The sequence below is a fragment of the Labrus bergylta genome, chromosome 22 (assembly GCF_963930695.1).
Source record: "Labrus bergylta chromosome 22, fLabBer1.1, whole genome shotgun sequence".
Classification (NCBI taxonomy): domain Eukaryota; kingdom Metazoa; phylum Chordata; class Actinopteri; order Labriformes; family Labridae; genus Labrus; species Labrus bergylta.
In genome coordinates this window covers 14379136-14403292 of record NC_089216.1, presented here as the reverse complement: position 1 = coordinate 14403292, position 24157 = coordinate 14379136, and the positions used below count along the sequence as shown (strand labels likewise).

At 42.0% G+C, this 24157-nt stretch overlaps 1 protein-coding gene across 1 annotated transcript in view; it reads left to right on the top strand.

Moving 5' to 3' along the window:
• The first annotated feature begins 2662 nt into the window (after window positions 1–2662).
• rbpjb (recombination signal binding protein for immunoglobulin kappa J region b) overlaps window positions 2663–24157 on the top strand; it is a 56263-nt gene continuing 34768 nt past the window's right edge. The window contains exon 1 of the mRNA XM_020629233.3: window positions 2663–2823. Within this exon, the coding sequence (XP_020484889.1) occupies window positions 2804–2823 (20 nt within the window). The 5' untranslated portion in view covers window positions 2663–2803. The remainder of the gene's footprint in view (window positions 2824–24157) is intronic.

Genomic DNA, 24157 nt, shown 5'->3' with positions numbered 1-24157 from the left:
AAAAAAAAACAGTCAACACCAACGAAGCCCAGTATTCAAAAACCTGCAAAAATAAAAAAGGTACAGTCTGGATTTACCTTTATCAGAAAACTACACAACCATGGTTTTTTTTAAACACCAGTTTCATTTAAAGTGCTGCTTGAAATAATCCGTCAGAACATGATCGTCATTGACCGGTTAGCGCTGCTAGCTGACTTTTGTGCTTCAATTTGCTATGAGTGATTGAATTTGACATATTGGCTGTATTTGTAGTGTGTATTTGTCATATCAATATTGGTGTCTTGTTGTAGGGTTGAGTGTACTTTTTCACCGTCCAAGAAGTCTGAGTTCCCAAAGTTTCAGTGAGCAAAACATCATTTTAAACGTTAGCATATATTAGCATATCTTTTTTCTAAATACCTGGTCAGTTAGTTAAGTATTTATAAGGCTAGCTAAGAAATGGCTTTGTTCAAAACAGACTTAAACTATCATTTTGATATAGCTGCTTTTTTTTTTATTCCTCTTACAAAAACTGAGATTTCCGCTCATCTACATAATGTTTACTTCCAGCTACAGCCAAACCAACATGGCTTCTGTGAAAATGCAAAATTAAAGGCGTTTTAACAGCATTTCATGTGAAAATAGGTGACTTATGGTGGAATATGCATTTTTTTAATTTAGTCTGTGATCCAAAAGAAACAACATATACTGTACAGGCACGCCGCTAAAGGCTCTCTCTAAAAAAAAATGTGTTTTATTTTTTTGTATCCATTAAAAACTGAAGTGCCAGCAAAGATTAAAAAAAGAAAAAAGAAAAAAAAAAAGTCAAACACTTTAACCAGTCATGTTCAAAATATTGACTGCATTTTAACATTGTGATTTGTATTTGACAGTTTTGTCTTTTCACTCAGGCCACAGCCTCTTTTTCCCATATGAAACGGCTGCAGGCTGATCACACACACAGCATCTAACAAATGAGAGCTTTGACTCTCATTGACTCGCAACAAGTGTGGTCTCAGAAGCCTTCACTTTTGCTTTGAAGTTGGAAAAACTCCCACTCGAAGTCACTTGAAAGGTGAACAAAGATGCCAAACATATTGAAATGAAGGCTGCAGAGGCAACAACACACAGACCTACATGAAGGTTTGTGGCTTTCTGACCCCTCCCAGATAAACAAGTATGACCTGACTCGTTTGCAGAGGTGCTGGTAAAGCACGCAGAAACCTTTGAAAATGCTCTGTGGCTAGGGGAGAAACTGAGGCAGACACAAACAGAAGGGCTTATAAATCCCATGCTACATTTCCAGGCATGATCATTCTAAATAATAGCCTCCCTTGTGCTTAGACTGAGGTCTGGGCTGTGTGGAGGGTGGTCATGGGGCTCCCCAATGTGATGGCGGCGCACTAATCTGCCCTGTATGGCCCATTCACATGTGTTCACACCATTGTTTCCACATTCTAAACAGGAACTGCTATGTTACCCAGAGGAATTATAAATTTGGTGTGCAGAAACCCTCCATTAATTCCTGCTCTTGTTTAAAGTCGGCGTGTCCTTGCAGTTTTATCACTTCTTGTGCTTGTTGACGAGAGGGGAGACCACGCAGTTACAACACTTTAGAATTCAGAGACTATTTAGACACTAGTCCAAGTACATTTGAAAATACTGAACTTGTCTATTTTTCATTGAGATGTTTAAGTTTCACAAATTGTGAAAAAAAAAAAAAAAAGTTATGGAAAAAGACTGACGTTGCAGTTAACATTGGGTTAAGGTTATTGTTATGCTGATAAGGATGTTTGTACATTTAAAAAAAGCTTCACTACTTAACCTGAGTATTCGTCAATATGGATAGTATTGTAAACATATATTCTGAGGAATAATCTTAAAGAATAATCCAATAATATAGTATTATTTAAGCATAATACATATTGTATGTGTAGGCCTAACATGTTTCCTTTTTAAGTTTTGTTTTTAATTCACATTAAATGTAGGCCTTGTTTTTATTTGATTGTATTTTATTGGTCGGATGCCTCTATATCTGCTTGTGAAATAGAAAAAAAGGGACAATTTGCAATTTGATACACCTTTATTTTACATCAGTGGTACATACAATACAATAAATCACATTGCCCATTACATAAGTGTTGTGTTAAGCTAACTTAGAATTTAACAAAACATAAAATGTTATGCACCTCAATTACAATTAAAGAGACAAATAAGAATTTAACAAAAAGATGGATCCAAAGTGAATCATTTATGTTTGATTTAAATGAAATGTTGTACATGAACAAATACAGCTAATCAAAAAAACGTTTATACCTAACTATAAAGAAGGGGCATTTGGGACAGGGTTTGCATGAAAAAACAACTTATCTAAGCCTGGGAAAAACGTCCCTTTCTCTCTCCAAACCAATCGGTGCTGTAATTTATTACCCGGTAAACACGTGGGAATAGTATTTCAGCACCACAAGATAAACAACTACTCCGCTCCTAGCAAGTCTCGCGATAGGGGACGCTCCCTGTGTGCTCGCCTATTGTGAGAGTTTTCCACCTCTCGCGCGATGTTGGAAGTTTCCCACGCCTGTTGTTGTGGCGTCTGCCCTTTTCGCTCACTCTCTCCCTCTCTTGCTGCCGCTAACCCGCCGCCTCCCCCTTTTTTTTTTTTTTTTTTTCTCTCTCTCTCCGTCTTCCTCACCCACCCCCTTTCTCTCCGTCTCCCTCGTCCCTACACCTCCAGTCTGCTTCTGTTGTCTCGGCGGATTGTTGGTCGCTTGTGGGAGAGAAAGGATATCGCGAGTATTGGAGTTTTGGTGAGAGTTTGTTGAAGATGGCGCCTGTTGTGACAGGGTGAGTCTGAGATTCGGGGCTGGTGGTGGGGAGCAGAGTTGGAAGAGAATACAAGTTATTGACATGAAACTGCTTGATTTGAGTGTGTGTGATAAACGCGTAGTGATGCGGCAGTGTTTTGACCTCGGGTCCGGACGCTACAACTCATTTCTTTGTCTCAGTGTGTTTGCGTGTGAGTGTTTTTTCTTTGAGCAGTGAGCGATACTTGGGGCTGACTGTTGCTGCAGTGTTGTGTGAGCTAGCCCCCTGCTAACACATACTTCACCCTCGGTGGTCTTCTCCCTCCCCCGCCCCCCTCCCCAGACAACGGAGAGCTATCAGCTATCAGCTAGCCACACAGCGAGCCACTGAAGCATGATTTTAAAACAATTTAGCCTCAGTGAAAAAGTGCATTTTCTCTCTTTGCCTGGTAGAAGGTGAAAGCAGATTGTTGTATTCCTGCTGCTGCATTTGTTTTGTAAACGCGCTCACCTCTTAGCCGGGCAGCACGCTTCACATCGGGTTAACACAGCTAGCTGTCCGATAATGGACGCAAGCTAGCGATATGTAACAGAAACACGTTGCGGCTTTGTGAGCAAGGCATCCCTCCTGGCTGTGTTTAAAAAAAAAAAATGTTGACTTTATTTACTGATTTATTTATTGAAGCTTGTATGTAGCACATGCACGTTAAAGCGTGTGCACATCCGACTTCAGACAGTGCAACGATACACAGTTTACTTCTCACTGCTGCAGCACTGTGACTCTGATCGTCCACTGCTCATCTTTATATCTGCGATACACACACACACACACACACACACACACAGCCATGTGAACTTAACACTCTCATGACTGAATCATGATCTTAAACAGTTTCGTCTCCCAGGTCCAGTCTGAAGAATATGAAAGTCACCACATATGCACTGAAGAGCTTGGATTTATTCTCCCAGATGAGCTCTACATTCAGATAATAACCAGCTATTGTCACAAAGTCTGAAAATACACTTCCCTCTAAATCTAAATTAAAAGTTTTTTTTTTTATCTGTAAAGATGGTTTGCATTTTCCAACTTTCAAAGACCCAATTAGGCTTAGTGGCCGTTCTGTAATTGCTACTAGATCATACATCAGTGATAAAGTGTTTCAGCAGAAGCTTTTATGGGAAAATGGTCTTTGTTAACATTTTCTAACTGCCCATTGAATTTGACAGAAAATGTCAAGGACATTTTTTTTTTTTTTTTACCGAGTAAAGTGCTTTGCATCATCAGTGAAGTGACCATGTTAGTCAACATAAATGCACTGTAGTGTGAAACCCGAGGCATTAAAGGAAGCGTTTGTCTCACTGCATCGGTTGATCTCGTTTGAAATGATTTGCCTGCACACCAGCGAGACACAGATCTGTTTTTTTTTTTTTTTTTTTTTAAACTCTTGAGGCTGTAATCCCCGCAGACAGCTCAGTGGGTGACAGACATTTGCTGGGCTTGTTGGAGGTGTGTGTATGTTGGTAGGAAAAGGGGGGTGGGGATAGATGTGCATGTTCATTTGGGGCTTTCCAGCAGACCTGAACTGATTTCAGTTGGGGTGGGGAGGGGGTTGATGAAGGGAAGGAGGGAGCAAGCTAGAGGGCAGGCGGGTCAGGTCTGGGTGGCTGGCCACCTGTCCAGATGATATCTCCAAATTCATGTTGTTGTTTTTTTGCTGCGGGTGGAGGTTGGGGGGAGGGGGGGGGAATTAAAGTGCCATAAGGGGTCTTTTTTGCCAGAGGCAGGCTGTGTTCGCAGTAACGGTTGGAGGCATCACTGATCCTGACCACAGCCTCCATGTACTCTTTGAATGGCTTTAAACAGGGAGGGGCTCCACAACCAGGGGCTTGTTAGTGGTATCATGACTCTCTGGCAGAAGTATTACAGAGAGGCTGCGTTTCTTTCTGCCTTTTGAATCTTAAGTTGAAGCTTCAAATTCACTTCACAGTCAATTAAGTCGCAAGTTTATACTTTCTAGAGCTCGTCTTGTCTCCGTGTTTCAGTTTAATGCGTCTGAATGCCATTCTTATTGTGGCAATAATTTCTCTTTGTGCACAATTGCTATTGCGAGTTAATAAATTGTTAAACACCAAACTTTTGTAGAGAACTGTATTTAACTGCCTAGAGACCATTTGTCATTTGATTTGATGTCAAAAGTTTCAAAGGGCAGGTGGTCTGCAGGTTAGGTGACAAGAAGAGACTGCTATGATACCCAATCTAAAAAAAAAAGTACTGTCTTTATCAAGTATCAAAAGTTGTGTGTGGGTGGGAGGTGTTACTTTTTTTCACTAGCTGATGATAAATGTCAATATCAGGTTATTTTAGTCTGAGGACAAATGCCCTCTTTACTCCGTTTCATTTCTCACACACACACACACACACACACACACACACACACACACACACACACACACCTGCTCCTCTCCTTCCTTTCTTACACACAGCGGATCGTTTTGTCTTACCTCATTCTGTGGCTTTGTTTATTGTGTGTTTTTGACAATATTCGCCAGCAAGTACGTTAAGAGACGCTCAAGTTGAGCACATTACTCCCTTTTCGAAAGCGCTTGACTCGATATTCTATGAATCACGTCAGGAGGTCGTTGCTCATTGAAGATGAGTTGTGTGCCGCGCATCACAACAATAACCGCAGCGGAAGGAAAATATGAAAACAACATTGTAAGAAGCTACAGTCTTAAAATGTGACGTTCTGGCACCACAATCAAAGGATGGACTTCTCACTCTGTTTTTTTCTTACTCTCTCACTCTCATGGGTGTTTGTCTCGCTTGTCTGCTGTGATTTGATGCATAGACTTAAAGAGTTTGGAAATATACTTGGATGGTCATAAATACTGCCAGGTAACTAATTACTATTAGTGTCTACTTCCTTAAAGTGAATTCTATGCGTCATGCTTGACAATACAAAAACAGGGTAATTATCCATAACCCTTTTGATCATGGTAACAGTTTCGCACAAAGTATGTATTGTGTCCAGCCAGTCCAGGAATAGAAAAACGTTAATTTCAGTTCCCAAGACCCCAACGTGGCGTCCTCAAACACAAAATTCTCACATATGATAAGCCCTAACATTTGACATTTTGCTTGAAAAATGCCTGAAATTATGAATTAACCCTCTAGAACAGTTGGCAAACGTGTTGATTCCGTTGACTTGGCTTCTGCTGATCGTAATAACCTTTAAATATCATCATCATGTCATCATTTTGCTTATTTAAGAAAATGGTGTTTTCTTATCATAAAACAGATTCCTTATGTTCCCAGTAATGTCAGCACTGTTCATTTCCCTTAGAGGTGTCCTTGTTGGGTTGTAACTCTTATTGTGTTGTTGCATCTCGTTCTTTAGGGTTGTCCTCTTTATTGTCGTCGTCGTTGTTGTTGTTTTTTTGTAGGGATGTTAAGATTAACCGTGAGGCATTTCAAAATCGATTCAACGGAGTCAAGGTTCACATCGGTAATCTGAAAAAGGAATCGTAACAACAAGGTGAGCGTCAGCAGCTGTAGAGCAAGATTTTGAAACTGAGGACGCACCGCCGTCTTTTAAATCGGAGCTGTGGAAGCGTTTTGACTTCCCCAAGACCGAAAATGAAAGAGGTGAGAAGATAACAGACGAGACAAAAACTGCGAATAAGAAGACAGGGAACTACACAAATGGCACAACCTACGTGATGCAGCATCACAACGAGACGCTCCAATCACCTCCCTTTGTTGTGAGGAAAAAAAAAACCATTAAAAGGCCAAACCACACTGACAAGTGGGTCTGCAGCCCTGCTCGCCCAAACGAGTCCAAGAGCCAAAGAGATTACGAGATGTCTCATTTTGTCAGATAAATCGTGTGAGAATCGTATAGTGAGTTGAGATAATCCTTACACCCCTAGTTTTCTTGTGTTTTGTTTTTTTCTGCTTGCTTTGTCTCGAGTGTGTTATGTATTGTCTTTTTGTATGGCTGTGTTGGTCTAGGAGATCATCCTGATATAATAGATTTTACAACTGTAGTTTTAAATTAAATGCAATAACCAATAATGTTTCCAGAGCGGGTCAGTCAGCACTCAAAATACTGCAGAAGAGTGCTCTTGAGTGTTTCTAAATCCTGTTCTTGCCCAACACACAAAGAAAACACGGGCGAATCCGAGAATCTTCTTCAAAAGAGGCCCATTGTTTGCAGTAGTAAACACATTTTCTGGTACAGCGTGGTCTTCCTCAGGTTAGTTGTAGTGTGGCACAATAACAGCAACTATCAGAACCCTCTGAATCTCCACCCTTCATGTCGGCTAGTTATGCGTTTTTGTAATTTTTTTTTTTTTTTCCTCCTCTGTGCCAGAAAAAACTGATGAACCCATTGCTGAAAGAGCAGCACTGTTCACCTGGGATGATAAAAGCATGAATCACTTATTTCAACACCGCTCTGGCTTTGCCGTGCCCCTGGGGGATGGGATTCCATTTGGCTCTCCCCCTCCATCCCTCTGCCAAAAAAAAAAAAAAAAAAAAAGGGGGGGGGGGGGGGGGGGGATTGAGTCTTTTAGGCCAAAAGCCGAACGTCTATGTGCCGGTGTAATGATACCAGCAAGCTTTTTTCTTTGCAAATGTTGTGTTCTTGCATTTGTCAGCGCCGGTGTGTGGTTTTAACTCGTCGGCTGTGTGGAAGGTGATCAAGCCTGTGTGTGTGTGTGTGTGTGTGTGTGTGTGTGGAATTTACCTAGACATAAAAGTTGATCTGTGTGTTTAAATGTGTGTGTGTGTGTGTGTGTGTGTGTGCGCACGTGCATCCACTCCCCAGGGTCCTCTCCTCTTCCCCGCTTCCTCTTATGAAAGGAGAGGTTCAGAGGGAGCAGCAGATGTCGAAGCGCTGACCTTTATGGTGGCAAAGGCTGGGTTGGAGTTAAAAGACATGCCGAGTTACCCCCCCCCCCCCCTCCCCCTCCCCCTCCCCTCCCCTCCCCTCCCCTCCCCCTTGGCCCTCAAAGCGGCAGCTCTGTGTCCACCAACACACACACATGCACACTCTGCTACCTTGCTGGATGGATGGTTGAAAGCCACCTGATCTGTGTGTCACCTCAGTATCCTGAAGCGACCAGAGCTTTCCTCTATACACACAGAGCTGTGAAAAGCTTCAAAGTGTGTGGCATGTTGGGCTGTTTTTTTTTTCTTTTAGTGATGGTGGGTGGGTGGGGGGGCTGTACAGAAGTCACAGGCAAAGCACCAAAGCGAATGCGCCACCGCCAGACATCTTTTGGGGGGGATTTATTCTCCTGCGTACAGTAGCCTATTGTTTTGGAAGTTCATGCATATCCATTACTTCACATGATTGAAACATCCCCCGGAGCCTATAGTTGCATTCAGGGTTCAGATTCAACTTGTTTGCTCGAGTGACGATGGGCCTCTAAAAGCACCACACACGCCCTCGTTGACTCAGTTGCTTCATTCTCTTGTTTCCTGATTCAGGCTGTGTGTGTGTGTGTGTGTCAGTCTCAGGGGAACAACCACAGGAGACACCCAAGGGGATAGAAATGCACATTTCTGGCTTGGGTGGCTTTCAGTTTGGCAATCCCCGTTCTTGGTACACAGCCATGTGCTTTAGTGTTCATGAACCAGTTAGCGTTTACCTGCACAGCATAATGATAATACAACATGTATAAGTGATGAAGCAGGCTTAATTGTTGCACAAATGACTGACTTCTGACATCTTGTCTTATCCTATTTGTCAAAGCTTCGGGCTGGATAAGAGAGTGAATTTTTACAGAACAACCGACAACAAGAAAGTCGTGTGTTCACTTGTTCTAGACTTGAAATGCATTTGAGTGAGTTCATCACTTTTTTTTTTTTTTTTTCTAATCTCTGGCCCTTCCAGACCTCTTGCTGCTGTTTTCCTCTGCAAGAATAAGAAAGAACATTCTCGTGTAAATCTAAAACCAGTGCGGTTTTGAAAACAGCCCTGGCGTCATGTTTGATAGAGGGCCCAAGTTCTCTCCGTGTTGTTGTTGGCATCCCCTCCGCTGCTTTGCACAGACACGAGAGGCAGAGCGCTTACACGAGGCAAACGCGTCAGCCGCTGGAAGGACGTACCTACCCGCTGACTCTTGTTTTGGAGCGGGGTCATCGTCTTTCTCTAATCATCTCCTCTTTCCAAAAGTTTCCTTCGCTCCGGCTATGGCCTTTCCTTGCCCCCTGTTCTTCTGCTGTTTTGTAGCGATTGCAGCTTCGCCAAGGGAGCTGTGGTTTTCACAGTGTCAGCAACTTTTGCCCCCGCAGTCCCTCTACATTCAGGATGTTTCATTCAGAAAACATGAACTAATTCCCTCTGTCTGACTTCTGTTTTCTTTCATTCAGCTTCAGTGAGCACACTCTTACCTACTTCCTATGTCGGGGGCAGCTGAAATTGAGAGGGAAAAAAAAATATGAAAACACTTGTGCTTCTTCCGCTTTCCTTTTGTTTTTCCTTCATGTTTTTTTTTTTTTTTGGGTCTCCTGTGCGGAGACAGGAGGCAAAGAATGAAGAGCCAATAAAAGAGAGAAAAGCTTTATTCTCTCCCTCTGTCGGCACAGATAGTCGCCTTGTTATTCTCAGCCATGGCGGTGAGTGCTCAGAAGCATTGTTTGAGTGTCTCACTGTTGTCAGAACGTTCTGTCTGTTCCCCGATAAGCACACAGGACGGCTCATCCATTCAGAGGGAGGTTACAAACATACACAGGATCTCCCGTGTTGGGAAAGCCCCCTAACCAAGCTGCTGCATCCCACGCCTGTAAGCCACCAGCACTTTTACTAGGGCTGCTCCGTTATGGAAAAACATCATACTCAGGATTATTTTTGATTGATATTGAGATCAAGGTTATTAAACACGATTACTCATTGATTTGTAACTTCTGGATCCACTTGCATTTATGGAACTTGAAACCTCCCAACACTTAAAACATGCTGAGCACTTCGAAAAAACATGCAATACAGGAAAATAAATAAGGGAAGTATATAAGGAAAAACAAGGTGATGTACTCTTGAAGTCCAGAATGGAACAACTAACACTTTGAAGCATTTCCCCACACATGACAAAACCTCTGGAAAAGACAAGCGAAACACAGCGATTTTTTTTTTTTTTTTGTCTTGATGATCTTGTTCTTACGGTCTCGGGAAGACAAAATTGAAAGTTGATCAATAACTATCCTAACTATCACTGTATTTGATAAGAAGGGAATGGTGAGCAGTATGAATGTCTGAAGTAGAACATTTCACAATCATAAGCACAGTGTTTTTGTGAGTTTTTGGTCGTTTCTTGCTTTCGGGGTGATATTGTTTCAAATGGTGGGAAGGGTTTCTTTCATAGCCCGTTTTAGCCTCAAATGTCTCTAGCACAGTTTGCAAGGTAGGCAGCTTTGTTGTCCCCAAACTCCTGAAGTGGAGTGGTCTTTCTTGTTGACAATATTTCCTCCCTGCTTCGCGCTTCAGTGTTGCTATCGCTCATTTTGGCTTTGTTTTCATTCCGCTCAAAGCATCTGTCCTACCCGTATCCCTGCGACATGATTGGCTGTTCATTGTCTTCTTCTCCTTCTTCTCTGTGATGTAGGATGGCAACTAGCATTTAAGGCATATGAGCCCCTCCCTTTCCCACTGTTTGGGTGGTGTAATTACAGGTTAAAATCAAACTTTTATCTAACATTGTTATATTTACATTCTGAAGAATAATACCGCGATACAAACGATGTCACCATAATAAATCATATTGCGATAATTATCGTGATCGTTTTATCCCCCAGGCCTCGTTGGAGAAACTGATTTTTTTTAAAGTTGTGATACATTTTACATTACCTGCTAGCCACACCCTGCTGTTGTGTGGTTTGTCACATGTTAGACCTAAAATAAATGCACTATGAAACATGATTTACTTCAAGGTATCAGGTAGACTTGCCTTTGCTACGAATCAATCTGGTATTTGGGTGCATCAAAGGCATTTCTTTGTGTGCTGGTTGTGGTATCAGAACACATCATATTTTAAACCCAGACACAATATTTCAGCTGCAATGGTTCCTGCAAGCTCGCAGTCTCCAGGGACTCCACCACTGCAGCTGGCTCTTGCCCAGACAAGTGATGGCATCCCGGGGGAAGACAAACGGCATGAATCCCTCCCTCTGCAAGAGAGAGAGAGACAGAGAGAGAGAGAGAGAGAGAGAGAGAGGCGTCAAAAAGGAGCAAACAGGAGTTATCAAGTGTCTTGGAAAATATTTGGGGGAAAGAACAAAGAGAGAGAGAGCGGGGTTTGGATTCCTGGAAAGACACGCTGTTATCTCCAAATGTTTCTTTGCATTGTCTGCTTGTTTAACTGCGGCTGCCGGAGAGTTTTACTGAAGAATCCGCCTGGTGGCATTCCTGTGGTTGTTGACGTCAGGAGGTTTTGGCCTCTGCCTTAGAATCACAATGAAGTAATAGACATGTGTGTCATTATGTGGAACAAGTCTATCGATTGTGGTTAAGGAAACAATGCGTTTTTTTTTTTTGGTCCCGAAGAGAAGATTGTTCATGTTGCGGTCGATCATCTTGCACTTCTGGCTGCAGTTTGATGTTCCCCAACGTCGCTGGAGATGATCTGTGAGGTTTAACATGAGCTCATGGAAGGAAACTAACTCGAGTCTTTTCTATCCGCTGGTCCACACAAAAAAAAAATCACCAGAACAGTTTCCTCATTTATCAGTCTGCTTGTCTTGTTAGAAATGGCCTTAAATAGTCGTACCTCAACTTAGGGCGGGGCGATATGACCTCAAATCAATATCACGATTAACTGAACTTTTTACCTCGATTACGATTTCTTTTTTTGCCCTCATAGTTCACTGACATGGTCTCTACTGTAAATATGCTCAAATATTAAAGCTGGGATATTTTTTCTAAGCAAAGAGTGCACATCTGATGAACTACTTTCTGGTTATTTATTCAATTCAAACTGAAGTAAAAGTATCGCTTTAAATGAAAACGCCACATTTTGGTTTGAAAGTAGAAACAAACGTCTCGATTGCAGTAGAAAATAAATTGTTAAAAATAAACTGTTTTTCTGCAGTGTTTACATTTGACTTCTTTTTGTCCGGTGTCGTCTTCCCTAAAGACAAAATGTGTCCAAAAGAAGGGCATTGCTTCCTAGTCGAGGATTGGACAAGATTACTTCAGTTCAGAGGTTCTGAATGTCGGCTTCGATTCATTTTTTATTAATTGGCCAGCCCTACCTCAACTGCAACTCAACAAAAGTGTCTGGTAGCGCTGTCGCGGGGAAGGAATTTTCTGGTGGAAAATTTGGTGTGAACTGAAATCGGACGTTTCCTAGTTTCACAGCGATGTGTTCCTGCAGATTTTACATATTGCGTCATCTAAACTAGCTGGTTCTCTTTTTTGTAAAAAATTGGATGAAAACCTAAATGTTCCCTAAAAGTTACATTTGGTTTCGGCGCCAGTGTAGTTGCCTTTCTGTCTGTCTAAGCTTTAGGTGGGGTGAGGTGACTTAAAGTTTGGTTAGGACGGTTGCCTCTGTTCACCGTGGTTGGCTTGTTTATACCGCGCTGATTCATTTTTGCGGTTACCGTGACAGCCCTACTGGTAGATGAACAAACGGAAAAATTTGCCACAATTTACTCGTTAATTATTCGGTAAGATGAGAATGTGATTTGTCTTTGTTGTGTTATAAAGTGTTCTAGCCCAAAGTCATTTACGTATGTGTGCTGTTAAGATTGAGTAAATCCCTGTTTGTTTTATATCTCATTAGTGTCAGACTGTTTAGAGAAGGTTGCATGTTTTGAAGAGGAACAATCAGCGAGAACAACTGAAACCAGACAGCACTGCTGCACGCACGGTCATTGCAAAACAACACACACACACACACACAAGCACAAAGCGTGCTGTGGTCTATACTTTTTGGTTCGTGGAGGATCATCTCACAGCATGTGGGTTAAAGGTCATGTCTCACCCCTCTCTGTCTCACTCTCTGTTTCTGCCAGGAATTCTATTTTTCATGTCTTGGTGCTGAGCAGGTCGTCTTGGTGGTTTTTTTGAGGCGAGGGCAGGGCAGGACGGTGGTTAGTTTTCTTGAGCTGAACGAGGTCCAGAGAGAGTGTTCAGTAGTTAGAACAGTCATGTTGTGCAGTAAATGTTTGACAGCTATCATCTTAATATTGCACAGTTTTAATGATCAGATCATCAATATGTGTTCACTTTCTATGTTTCCTGTAATTGGAAACTGAATACCTTTGGTTTTGGACTGATGGCCAGATAAAACAAGATATTTACAACAAAAAGTTTTACAGACTAAGTTACATTTAGATCGATCAAAAAGATTAATAAACAATAAAAAAAAAATCTATCTGAAATGTTATTATATATTTAGTCACTATTATTTGATCAAATATTGTATGCTTCCTTTTTTTTCAAAGAAGTATAAAATCATTTGGCTTTCTGAAACGTGATTATTAAAGATGCAGCGATTGAACCAATAACAATACCGATGTTTATGATAACAATTGAACAAAATGTAGACTGAAGGTTCTCCCCCATTACTATAGTATAATATTACTAGTATACTAGTCATTTTTTTGTGTTGGTTCTTCAAATACGCGATGAGATTTGATGTTTTTAAATAGTTGCTTGTAGCCCCCCCCCCCCACACACACCTGAAATGTCAATGGAACATGTCCTACACACTGCATGTTGCTGATCTTCTGTGAATGAGCAGCAAGGTTTGTAGTTTCAGAACTACAAATGGACAACAGAACACTTATTATCATCAATTAGCTTTTTAGCAAACTTAGGCAGTTTACTGGATATTGTCACTGTTATGTTGGGGGAGGGGGAGAGCAGGGACATTATTAATGAGGCTGGCAGCAGAGGGGAAGAAACTGTTCTTGTGGCGAGAGGTTTTGGTCCTGATGGACCGCAGCCTCTTACCAGAGGGGAGGGTCTCAAATAGCCCATGTGTGGGGTTAGAGGGGTCGGCCACAATCTTACCTGCACGCCCTCAGGGTCCTGGAGGTGTACAGGTCGTGGAGAGATGGCAGGTTGCAGCCAATCACCTTCTCTGCAGAGCGGATGATAGGCTGCAGCCCGCACTTGTCCTTTGCTGTGGCTGCAGCGTACCAGACTGTGATGGAGGAGGAAGAGGATGGACTCAGTGAAGGTGGTGTAGAAGTGAACCATCATGGTCTTAGGCAGGTTGAACTTCTTCAGCTGCAGCAGGAAGTGCATCCTCTGCTGTCCTTTCTTGATGGACGGAGGTGATGTTCAGCTCCCACTTCAGGTCCTGGGTGATGATGGTCCCCAGGAAGTGGAAAGACTCCTCAGTAGACACCTTGGAGTCGCACATGGTGATGGGGCTGGGGGCGGCTGCGTTTTTCCTAAACTCCATTGTCTTCAGAGCATTAAGCTCTAGATTGTTCTAGTGCAGACTCATCCCCACCAGAGATGAGTCCAATGAGGGTGGTGTCGTCTGCAAACTTTTGGAGCTTTGACAGACTGGTGACTGGAGGTGCAGCTGTTGGTGTACAGGGAGAGGAGCTGATGGTCCTGCTGTCCGAGACACGCTTCCCCAGCTTCACCTGCTGTCAGACAGGAAGTCTGCGATCCACCTGCTGGTGGAGTCAGACATGTTCATCTGGAAGAGCTTGTCCTGTAGCAGAGCCCATTATTGTATTAAAAGCAGAGCTGAAATCCACAAACAGGATCCTGGCGTAGGTTCCTGCTGAGTCCAGATGCTTGAGGATGAGGTGGAGGGCCGGGTTTTGAGGTCCTGGGTGATGATGGTCCCCAGGAAGTGGAAAGACTCCTCAGTAGACACCTTGGAGTCGCACATGGTGATGGGGCTGGGGGCGGCTGCGTTTTTCCTAAACTCCACTGTCTTCACTGTCTCCACTGTCTCCACTGTCTTCATCATCTAAAGACCTGTTGGCGATGTAGGCGAACTGCATGGGGTCCAAGGAGAGGGTCTGTGATGTCTTTGAGGTGGGAGAGCACAAGGCGCTCAAAAGACTTCATCAGCACAGAGGTCAGGGCGACGGGTCTGAAGTCATTAAGTCCTGTGGTCCTTGGTTTTTTTGGGGACAGGAATGATGGTGGAGGTTTTGAATCAGGCCGGCACGTGGCATGTCTCCAATGAGGTGTTAAAAATGTCTGTAAAGACTGGATGATTCGGGTGTCATCTAGCAGGGAGGTGTAAACAGTTTAGTGGACGCGCACATCCCCTAGTTTCTAGGGATGTGCATTCTCGCTTCTCAAGTTGATAGACTGTTAAAACTGCCAATGGCAATACATGGAAAAGAATCTCTGGATACAGTGTGAGCCCAAAATAGTTGGCATTGCTCCTGAAAGTTATATTTCCATGAGACAATTGGTTCCAAGATTGGAAGAAATGCAATAAATAATCATAGTGACATTTTCATATCGGAGAAGCTGTAATTGTCAGTCCTTTTCAATTTTAATCTTAAAATAGTGAAATGAGGATTGCATAGATTGTTTTGGTTTCTTTAGGGAGTCAATGATTGTCAATCATGTTTTTTTTTTTTTTTTTTCACAAGGACTTGTGGTCTGTGTTTGTGATTCAGGCTCAGGCTAAAGGCCTCGACAAAGCAGCCATCAGAGTTATCATACCACCTGCTCCCTCATTGATGACTCTTCTGCTACAGAACGCGCTGTGGCAGTGTAGCTGTGGTGCGCTCGATCTCAACTACTTCCCCCCCCCCCCCCCCCCCACATACACACACAACCACCTCTAGATTCCCTCTCGTTCCAGCGGTGAGTCATCGGCTCAACAGCATTGAGAAGGGGGGAAAAAGGGGGAGTGGGAAAGGGTGGTTCATTCAGGGTTCAAGGCTCCCTCGCCTCGTCCCCTCGCTCTTCTCTCTCTCTCTCTCCTGACAGTTTCCCCCCCCGAGCACATGACCCACTTCAACCCCAAACCCTCGCCATTCTGTGCATGTCTTCAGATACAGTCACACCTGTCACTTTAGTGCAGCTTTTTGACTCTGAATGTCTAATTTTACGAGATCACATTGCTGCGTGTCTTTGCACTTGCGCTGAAACGTTTTCTGTTCTGCGTCTCCTGTGGCTGTGTTTACTTTAAACAGCCCACGCGACTTTGTACTCTACCTCTGTCTTTTTTATATTTCTGATCAGTGTGAGCAGAAAATCAGGGAGCAGTTAAAACGTAATTTTACGAGGCAGCACCTTTGTCTGATTTGTCCTTAAACTCCATACTGTTGTAGCTTGATTGACCTGATAATTACCCCTATAAGTTCAATATGAGCTAGAAATGGGACACATCCAGTCTTATAAATCGGTATCAGGATATCGGATAGCTTTTATGCATTTTCATTTATTATTATTTTCTAAAAGGCTCTTTTCTTTATACATATAAAGCCAGGTTAACTACAGCTTTGTTTAGCCTTACACATGATACAATTAGCATTAATACCAATGTCACTTATGATGAAAAAAATATCGGAGTCAGTATCGGTATAGATTGGAACTGAAAAAAAGTTCATCGGTGTATCTCTAATACAATCGTATGTTCAGACATGTTTTTAACTGAACCAGCTATTTAAAAAGGCCAGTAGGGAATGGAACAAAATATTGATACAGCAATACCGATATGAGATTTTTGGGGCTGGGAGGGGAAAATAGTCACTGGATATGTCAAAATTGGCTATTATTATCAGCTGGCCAATCAATCGGTCGGGATCTAATATAATATAAAAGATGAAACTGACTCTGAATTGCACTGATACATCAAACCTGAACTTGACCTTTCAGGAGCATTCTGTTCTCTTAAGTTCATCAGATACTGTGATGTAATGGTATATGCTTGTCCTGCGATATATAAACTATCACAGAATGACACTATCGTTATTTTATCCTCCTCGTTGGCCCCATATTGTGTTGTGTGGTCTTGTATAGTGTGGCATGGTAGCATCATTATCATTGCACTGTATCAAAGAACGTTGCACTCTTAAACCTCTGCAGGTGATCCAAAGCACGACTGGTTTTCAACCTGCACATGTCACTCCACTGCTCACCTCCCCCCTCTGCTGCTCGCACCAAATTCAAATCCTCGCTGCTCCCTACGCTCTGCCTATGAAAGGCAACTAGACGGTTCTACTCTGTAATCCCCCAGAGGTTAAATGAATTACCAAACTCCATTCGATCAGACGCTTCCCTTTCCTTTCCACCCATTCTGCTCTTTCCTTTACCTTACCTGCACACTTTATAACCATGCTGTGATGATCGTGATGACGATAATGGTGGTGATATTGAGGATGGTGTTAATGCTGGTAAGAATAGTCAAGATTATTTTGATGATGAAGCTGTTAATGTTGTTGTTAATGAGAAAAAAACACACAGAGAACCAAACGTAAAACCAAACACTCCAGCCACTGCTGTCAGCACCTGCGCCTGAGACTTCAAGTTGTTTGTTGGCACTAACTGACATTTCTCCTCGTGTTGTAATTACACTCAGATGAGGCTTTGGACAAAAGCGTCTAATGAAATACATTGTAGTGTTATAAAAAAGTTCAAAAACAAAGAGCTTCCCTTTTTTTTTTGTCTGGTATCTTGAAAGTTTGACTTTATTACCAACATTTCAACTTCATTCCAAACATCTAGACTTTGATACTGACATTTTGACTTCCTTCTTAACATGCAATATGCTTTTTTCTTATGCCTAGCACTTATGCCCTTCTTTATAAAACATTTTAAAAGTTGACTTAAACCAGTTCTTTGCTGGCCTGTTTTTTTACACAGTCACCAATACTTTCAAAGTTGCAGAATTGTAAATTAGTCATTTACAGCCATATTTGCGTCAGTAGAAAGACAAATGTATATAAGATTTTCTCTCCCATGTGTTTTTTTTTTAGATATCATAGTAAAACGCTTCCTCAGCTGTCTGATGAGTAAAACTGAAATGCTGAAAAGCCTTTTTATGACGTCTGAACAGAAAACAACAAGTCCACTCATGAATTGTAGCCTGAAAAGTCCTCCTATAGCTGAAACGCAGTGCTCGTGCTGTATTCCAACCTTTTGTGAAGCGATTCAAACTCAACTTTAATATCACCGCGTTCTTTATTGATTGTAGGGACATGCAGGAAAAATCAGATCAGCTAGGACCTCTTTGTGTAAGAAGTGTAGGACTATCTCAGGACTCGGGAGTGTTATCGGAGGACTGAATGGAGCCAGGTGGCCGGCAGCACAGGGCATCACAAAGGAGACTTCATTAAAGATAGAACAGGCATCAAGTGTGGGTTTTTGTGTGTGTGTGTAGGGCTACACACGGGAAATTTCATTACTCCAGACGTATTGTGTATAATGTACTTGCTCCGTTTGTTCCAGCTCCTAAGCCAGATTACACTATGTACAGACGGTGTGCGGGCGTGCGACGTCTAGATGTCTTATTGATTTTGTGCCAGACCAAGTTTTTAAAAAGTCCGAACATATGGAGCCGTTGATGTTGGAAGTGTGCGGTCGAGAGAGGGAGAGGAGAGAAGGGAAGGGAAAGGAGGGGAGAGCAAGGAGGCCTTTTTTCTTTGGCTTTTCTGCCTCTGTCATTAAGCGCTCCCATGTCAAAGACAGATGGAGCTGGTGCCCTTGGTGTATGTGTGTGTTTGTGTGAAGGCAAGTGCAGACTGATGTGACCCACCCAACTCTACACACACACACACACACACACACACACACGCACACACACACACACACGCACACACACGCCCTTGATTCTGCCTCCAGCGGGGCATCTTGGGGCAGCTACCAGACCTCTGCCATCTGCAGCCAGTCAGCCTTTCAGGGTCGGACAGCTCATCAGCAGCCACGTACAGACGTCAAAGTTTCTCTCCTTCTGCTCATGCGACATTGAACTTCGTATAAAGGATCGTTTTCTAGCTCTTTTGTGAGTCCAATCACATCGTCCTTTCATTCGTTTGTTTCGCCCTTCTTTCAAGCAGTTTTTAAGTTAACCATTGGGGATTCATCAGAGGGAAAAATAGATCCTTTTTTTTTTTTTTAATAAATGATTACAGCTATCTGACTCATTTTCACTCTGTGGTTTGGCACACCCGCCTCAGAGCAAAGAAATCTGAGGTGTCGTTTCACAAGAGGAAGAGGAGTCAAACAAGGTCATGTAGTACAAAGTTCAGGTAGTTCTTGAATTATTTGTATTGGACAAGGTTTAAAAATACTTATTAGGCACTATTATACCCTACAATATAGATTCAGAAGAGTCTTTTAAGCAGATAATTAAAATATCCTGATTCAATTTGAATCATGGTTTTTTCGTCATATATGGGAGTGTATTTTGGATCAAAAGTCAGGACCCTATTTTTATTCTAAGGAGTATTAAATGAATTTATCTGCCACCTAATTTTTATTTTCATCGCATTTTTTTTTTTCATGGAGACTGTGTTGTTTTAAAACACAAAGGCATCAGACTTACTGAAATTCTGACAACCTTAATTTCCCGCGACTCGGTCAATAATAAGAAAGATCAGTCTCAGTGCTGCAGTCTAATATCAAAAGCTGCTTGTTTTCAGTATCAGTAACTGTGGTGCCCCACTTTAAAAACAAACAATACAAACACAAAGCATAAATCCTTTTGTGGTCCATTGAGCTGTACTCTTGAAGAACAAGTTACACATAGCAGATTAGGCTCGCACAGTTCATTAGCTGACGTGTTTGGGTCTAAGCACTGTCTGCACTTTGCAGAACACACGAGTCAAACACAACAGCAAGTTCCACTGTCGAGAAAGATGAATAGGATAACATAATCAGCCAAATAAAAAAAGGACATAGTGTACAAACAATATATAGATTATTAATAAATATAATCATACTTAAAGGGTTTAAAATGTGATTAAATGAGATTTAACAATACAAATAAACAGTGCATATAAGTTAAAACTTCAGTTTCCTCATCACGTCACACTACATGTATTAATAACTCTGTCGCTCTTGAATCTAAAAGTATTTAGATGCAGAATGACCTTTTTCCCCTTAAAGGATCTTAATCAACCACAGTTTCTTACTCTCGTCTCCTTCCTCACGCAGTGTGCTCGCTAACCTAGCAGTTTTTACCATATGGGTTATCGACCTTATTTGCTACTACAGCTACTTGTAATATGTAAGAAATGACTTTGTCGGCCTGCAGCGTGGCTATTCTTCAAATGATACCTTTGAAAAGAAAAAGCAAGAAATGCATCCTGTTTTCTTCCTCTCTTGTTGTAAGCTTTAAGGGTCTTTGCTAATAGGCCAGATTGAAAGGGTATTTGTCGTGACTCTGCCTCCTCCTCTCCTCGCTTGCTGCTGTGGTTGTTGGCATGCACTGTGGCACATGGCATGCAGCGGAGCCAAGCAGGGAGCGAGCCTCCAACTTCAACCACATCTTAGCTGCAGTAGTCCCCACTTCTTCCTCTTCTTTTTTTTTTTTTAAAAGGTTTTTCACATTGTCCCTCCTGCCTCCACCCCCTCCCGGGGTTGACTTAGGACACGAGTTAAGTGCCCAAACTTGGCTGCTTCCACTGTGACAGTTTTTTTTTTTTTCTCAATGATTAAATACGTGCCTGAAAGATGCGTGTGTAATACGCTGACTGCAGGCCACACACAGCATGGCACGCTGCTGCAGAGGAAGTGTATGTGTGTGTGTGTGTGTGTGTTATAAAGGCAGATGTTTATGCTTTCTGTGTGTTATAACAGTATTAAAAAACCTATTGTGGCTGTGACATCAGTACACAAGTATTTTTTTCCCGAAAGCCTGCCAGGCTTGATTCAGCTAGAGGATTTGAATTTCTAATGGTGTCTCCACTTTTTTCCTGACTCGCTTGGTGAGACTCGTTGCACATTTTTCTTTGTCCGATCACAAAAGTTTTAAGAACACGTCATGCACAGGTAACCGAAACAAGGAGCAACACTGCTGGTTCTGTTCTTCACTTTTAAACAACGCCGGCTGTTTGCCGAAGAGCTTTCAGGAAGTAGTTTGTAGGACTGAAAAAAGTTAACAGCCTTGCAACTGCAGCCAGAAAGTTTTTTTTTTTTTTTAAATTGATTTTGTGTGGTGAAAATCAACAAGCCTGTTGTCAGGTGTCAGCTCATGGAGGCTGTGGAAAAGGTGGTTTTCAGCTTCCTCCTTCCTTTACTTCAAAAAAAAAAATGCACATATGTCATGAAAGATACTCTTGCACACCTGCTTTAAAAAGTCTATGCTTTTGCAGAATGATGCTTTATAACTGTAAAAAAAAAAATGTATTATGACTTCATATAATCTTAAATTCTGTGAGGAAGCCCTACCTTACACTTTCTGCTTCAGTAAAGTCATCAGACCAACAACATATCGGCTCCACTTACACCGGTGAATCACTAAATCAGAAATCTGACAAAGGACACCTAAACTTTAATGCAAAACTGTTGCTGAAGACAGGAGAAAGACACTTGTACACTGCCTCACAGAAAAAACAAACAGTTACTCATATTTTTAAAGATTGATAAGAATTTCGATGAACAATCCTTAAAACATGTTCTTGGACCTCGTGTCTTAGTGCCTATTTTCACACTTTTCAATCTTACCCACCTGTATTTAGCTGCATTTCAACAGCGTTGTGAAAATATGGCTGTTGTTCACTGTTGACAAATTGCTCTACAAATCGTAAGAAAACATGAATCTACCATTGGGGGAAAAAAAAAAAAAAAGCGCTCTGTTCCTATCCCCGGTCAGAGCGAGGTTCAGTGTCAGCGCGATGGCCTGTGGCTGTAGAGGCCGGTGTAGCCGTGGGGGTGAAGCTGAGCGCTGTGTTGATAATGAGGTGTACAGCCACTCGCAGGAGTTGTGATATCTGCTATCAGCCCTCAGGCGGGGAAACCAGACACCTTTTTATAGGCCCTAATCCCTCTTCTTCCACACACACACACACACACACACACACACACACACACACTGCAGTTTGTGTGCTCTCCTGGAGCCCTGTGTGTGTGTGTATTATGTGTGTGTACAAACCACATACACACACTTGTTATGTGGTTTCATATTCACACGGGGGCCTGTGAGTGCAAGTAAGCCACCATTGTGCGTGAGATGTGCAAACTACAGTTTAATTAGGTGCAGATGCAAGCTCGCACTCATCAAACGCGGCATATTTTACATCACAGTGTTATCTCATAGTTAGTTATAGAGTGCGATAAAGTGGGAAGACCAAGGCTTTTGTGCCATATTTTTCCTGTGCATGAGCCCCAAACATACTCAATGCTCATTTTCAGTGTGTCCAAAGAAGTGGAAAAATACCAACGATTGGATTGTTAGGCCAAATCTACAAATGCAAACACGACTGGTGTGTGAACACTCTGCCTGCAGGGTGACCTCAGGGGTCACAGCCTGACCCTAGAGACCCCGAGCAGATGAACGATGGCGTCTGGTGTCTGCTGGTTGTGTTTGAGACGCCTGGGAAGCTCAACATTAACAAAAGATAAAAGGAAATATTGTCTTTTTTTTTTTTTTTTTTTTTTTAACATGTCAAACCTTTAATGATAAATTGGCATATTCCAGCTGATTAAAGCGAGATGTTTTGATCAAAGGGAGTGTCAAAAATGTCCAGTTTTTGTATTTTGTCAGACCACAGGCCATCAAGTCATTTCCTTTAAGGGGATGATGTATTTTGTAATCGAACACACAGAAGATGCTTTTCACTAGCACGTTAACAGTTTTTCTGACATCAGTTGTATTCTTGAGCAACAAAGAAAAGCCCAGTCACTGCACATCAGTTTGGATAGGAGCATTCAGCTGTCACTTCCTCGTATCTAAATGTAACCTGGTGCACGTACATGATGTTTTACTGGGATCAGTCATTTTTATTAAGAGTTATTTTCATCAACTAGTAGCATCAGTAGCATTCCTTATGCTAACATAGATGGATAAATGGATGTTTGATTGATTCCTAAATTGGTAGGTAGTGTACAAAGAACATGGAACATCATAGTCAGAGGGGGGGGGGGACGCTTCTTCCTATTTGTCAACTTTGGCCATAAAAAGTCAACCGTGCTGAAGTTGACAGCGAGGTCACAGTGCCTCAGTTTCCTGTCAAATGTCGCTCTGCTTCCATTAAGAGCGGGGTTTTGTGTAGAGCCTGCAAACACTGTAGTCATCTAAATAACACATATTTTAGTGCTTTGTTTATTGTTTGACCGACTGCTGTATGACACAAGTTCATTCTTTTTGTTGTTGAATTTTTTTAACCGGAAAAAATTACCTTTTTTTTTTTATTACGGATCAAAAACTAAATGAAAACAGCTAAAAAAAAAAAAAAAGAACAGTCATGTAGTGAAATGTTTGACGTGATAAGGAGAATATTGTTTTAGAATTGTCGGGTGAGCTGTCTCAAGGTTTTTTTTTTTTTAAATGAAAAAGAACCATTCAAAAATGCAGTGGCGACGCCCTTTTTTCATCCCTGTGGCCACAGGGAGACACTGTGGATGACTATAAAGGCACAAAATGTGATTAATAGTGATTAATAATAATGGATGCATTAGTTTCAGACCTTTTTTTTTTTTTTGATTAACTAGTAAAAGCTGCACTGCTGAGGACATGTCAGGGTGTGTGTTTCTGAGCCTTCGGGCGTTGATGTGTGTTTTTTTTTTTTTCCCCTCTGCTCTGTTTGGACTGTCAGTCACAGCTGTCAAACACATCACCGTCTGAGTACCCCGGGCCGGGTTCACTCTCTCAATCAGAGCCCCTCCCCCCCCCCCCCCCCCCCGTTGCGCGTGCATGCGTTGATGTGTGTTGGTGTGTTCGCATGTGGATGTGGGTGGTCGATGCTCTATTCATAGCTACTGTCACCCCTCTCTGTCACTAAGACCTCATATGTCAGAGAGTACCTGTCAAAGAGCGAGAAGGCAAGACTCTGAATTTCCCCTCCGCCCTCCACAGAGGTTCATTTTCATCTGATCAGTTCATTTAGTGTGTCTGTGCAGAAGAGTGCCACAGATATTGCACTGCACATTATGGTGATTTTTTGTTCACTTCTCCTGGTCCCGGCTGAGCTGAGACATGCGTAACAGACTTTTCTGTGTTTGTTGTATGCTCGCTCGACTTTTGGAGTTCATTTATGCTCTTATCTCATATTTATGCTCATATCTTAATCTCCTCTTATGTTTTAACTTGGTAATTTCTTATCTTACTTACTTTGTCTATTTATGTTTCATATTTATATTTACTTTTTCTTTTTATTAATATTATAGTTTTGGGTTTTTTTATCCTTTAAACACTTGTTTGTATTTCTTTTACTGCTCTTACCTTCTTATTGCTGTTCTCTTTTTATTTATTTTTTTCAGCTCTTTTAGTTT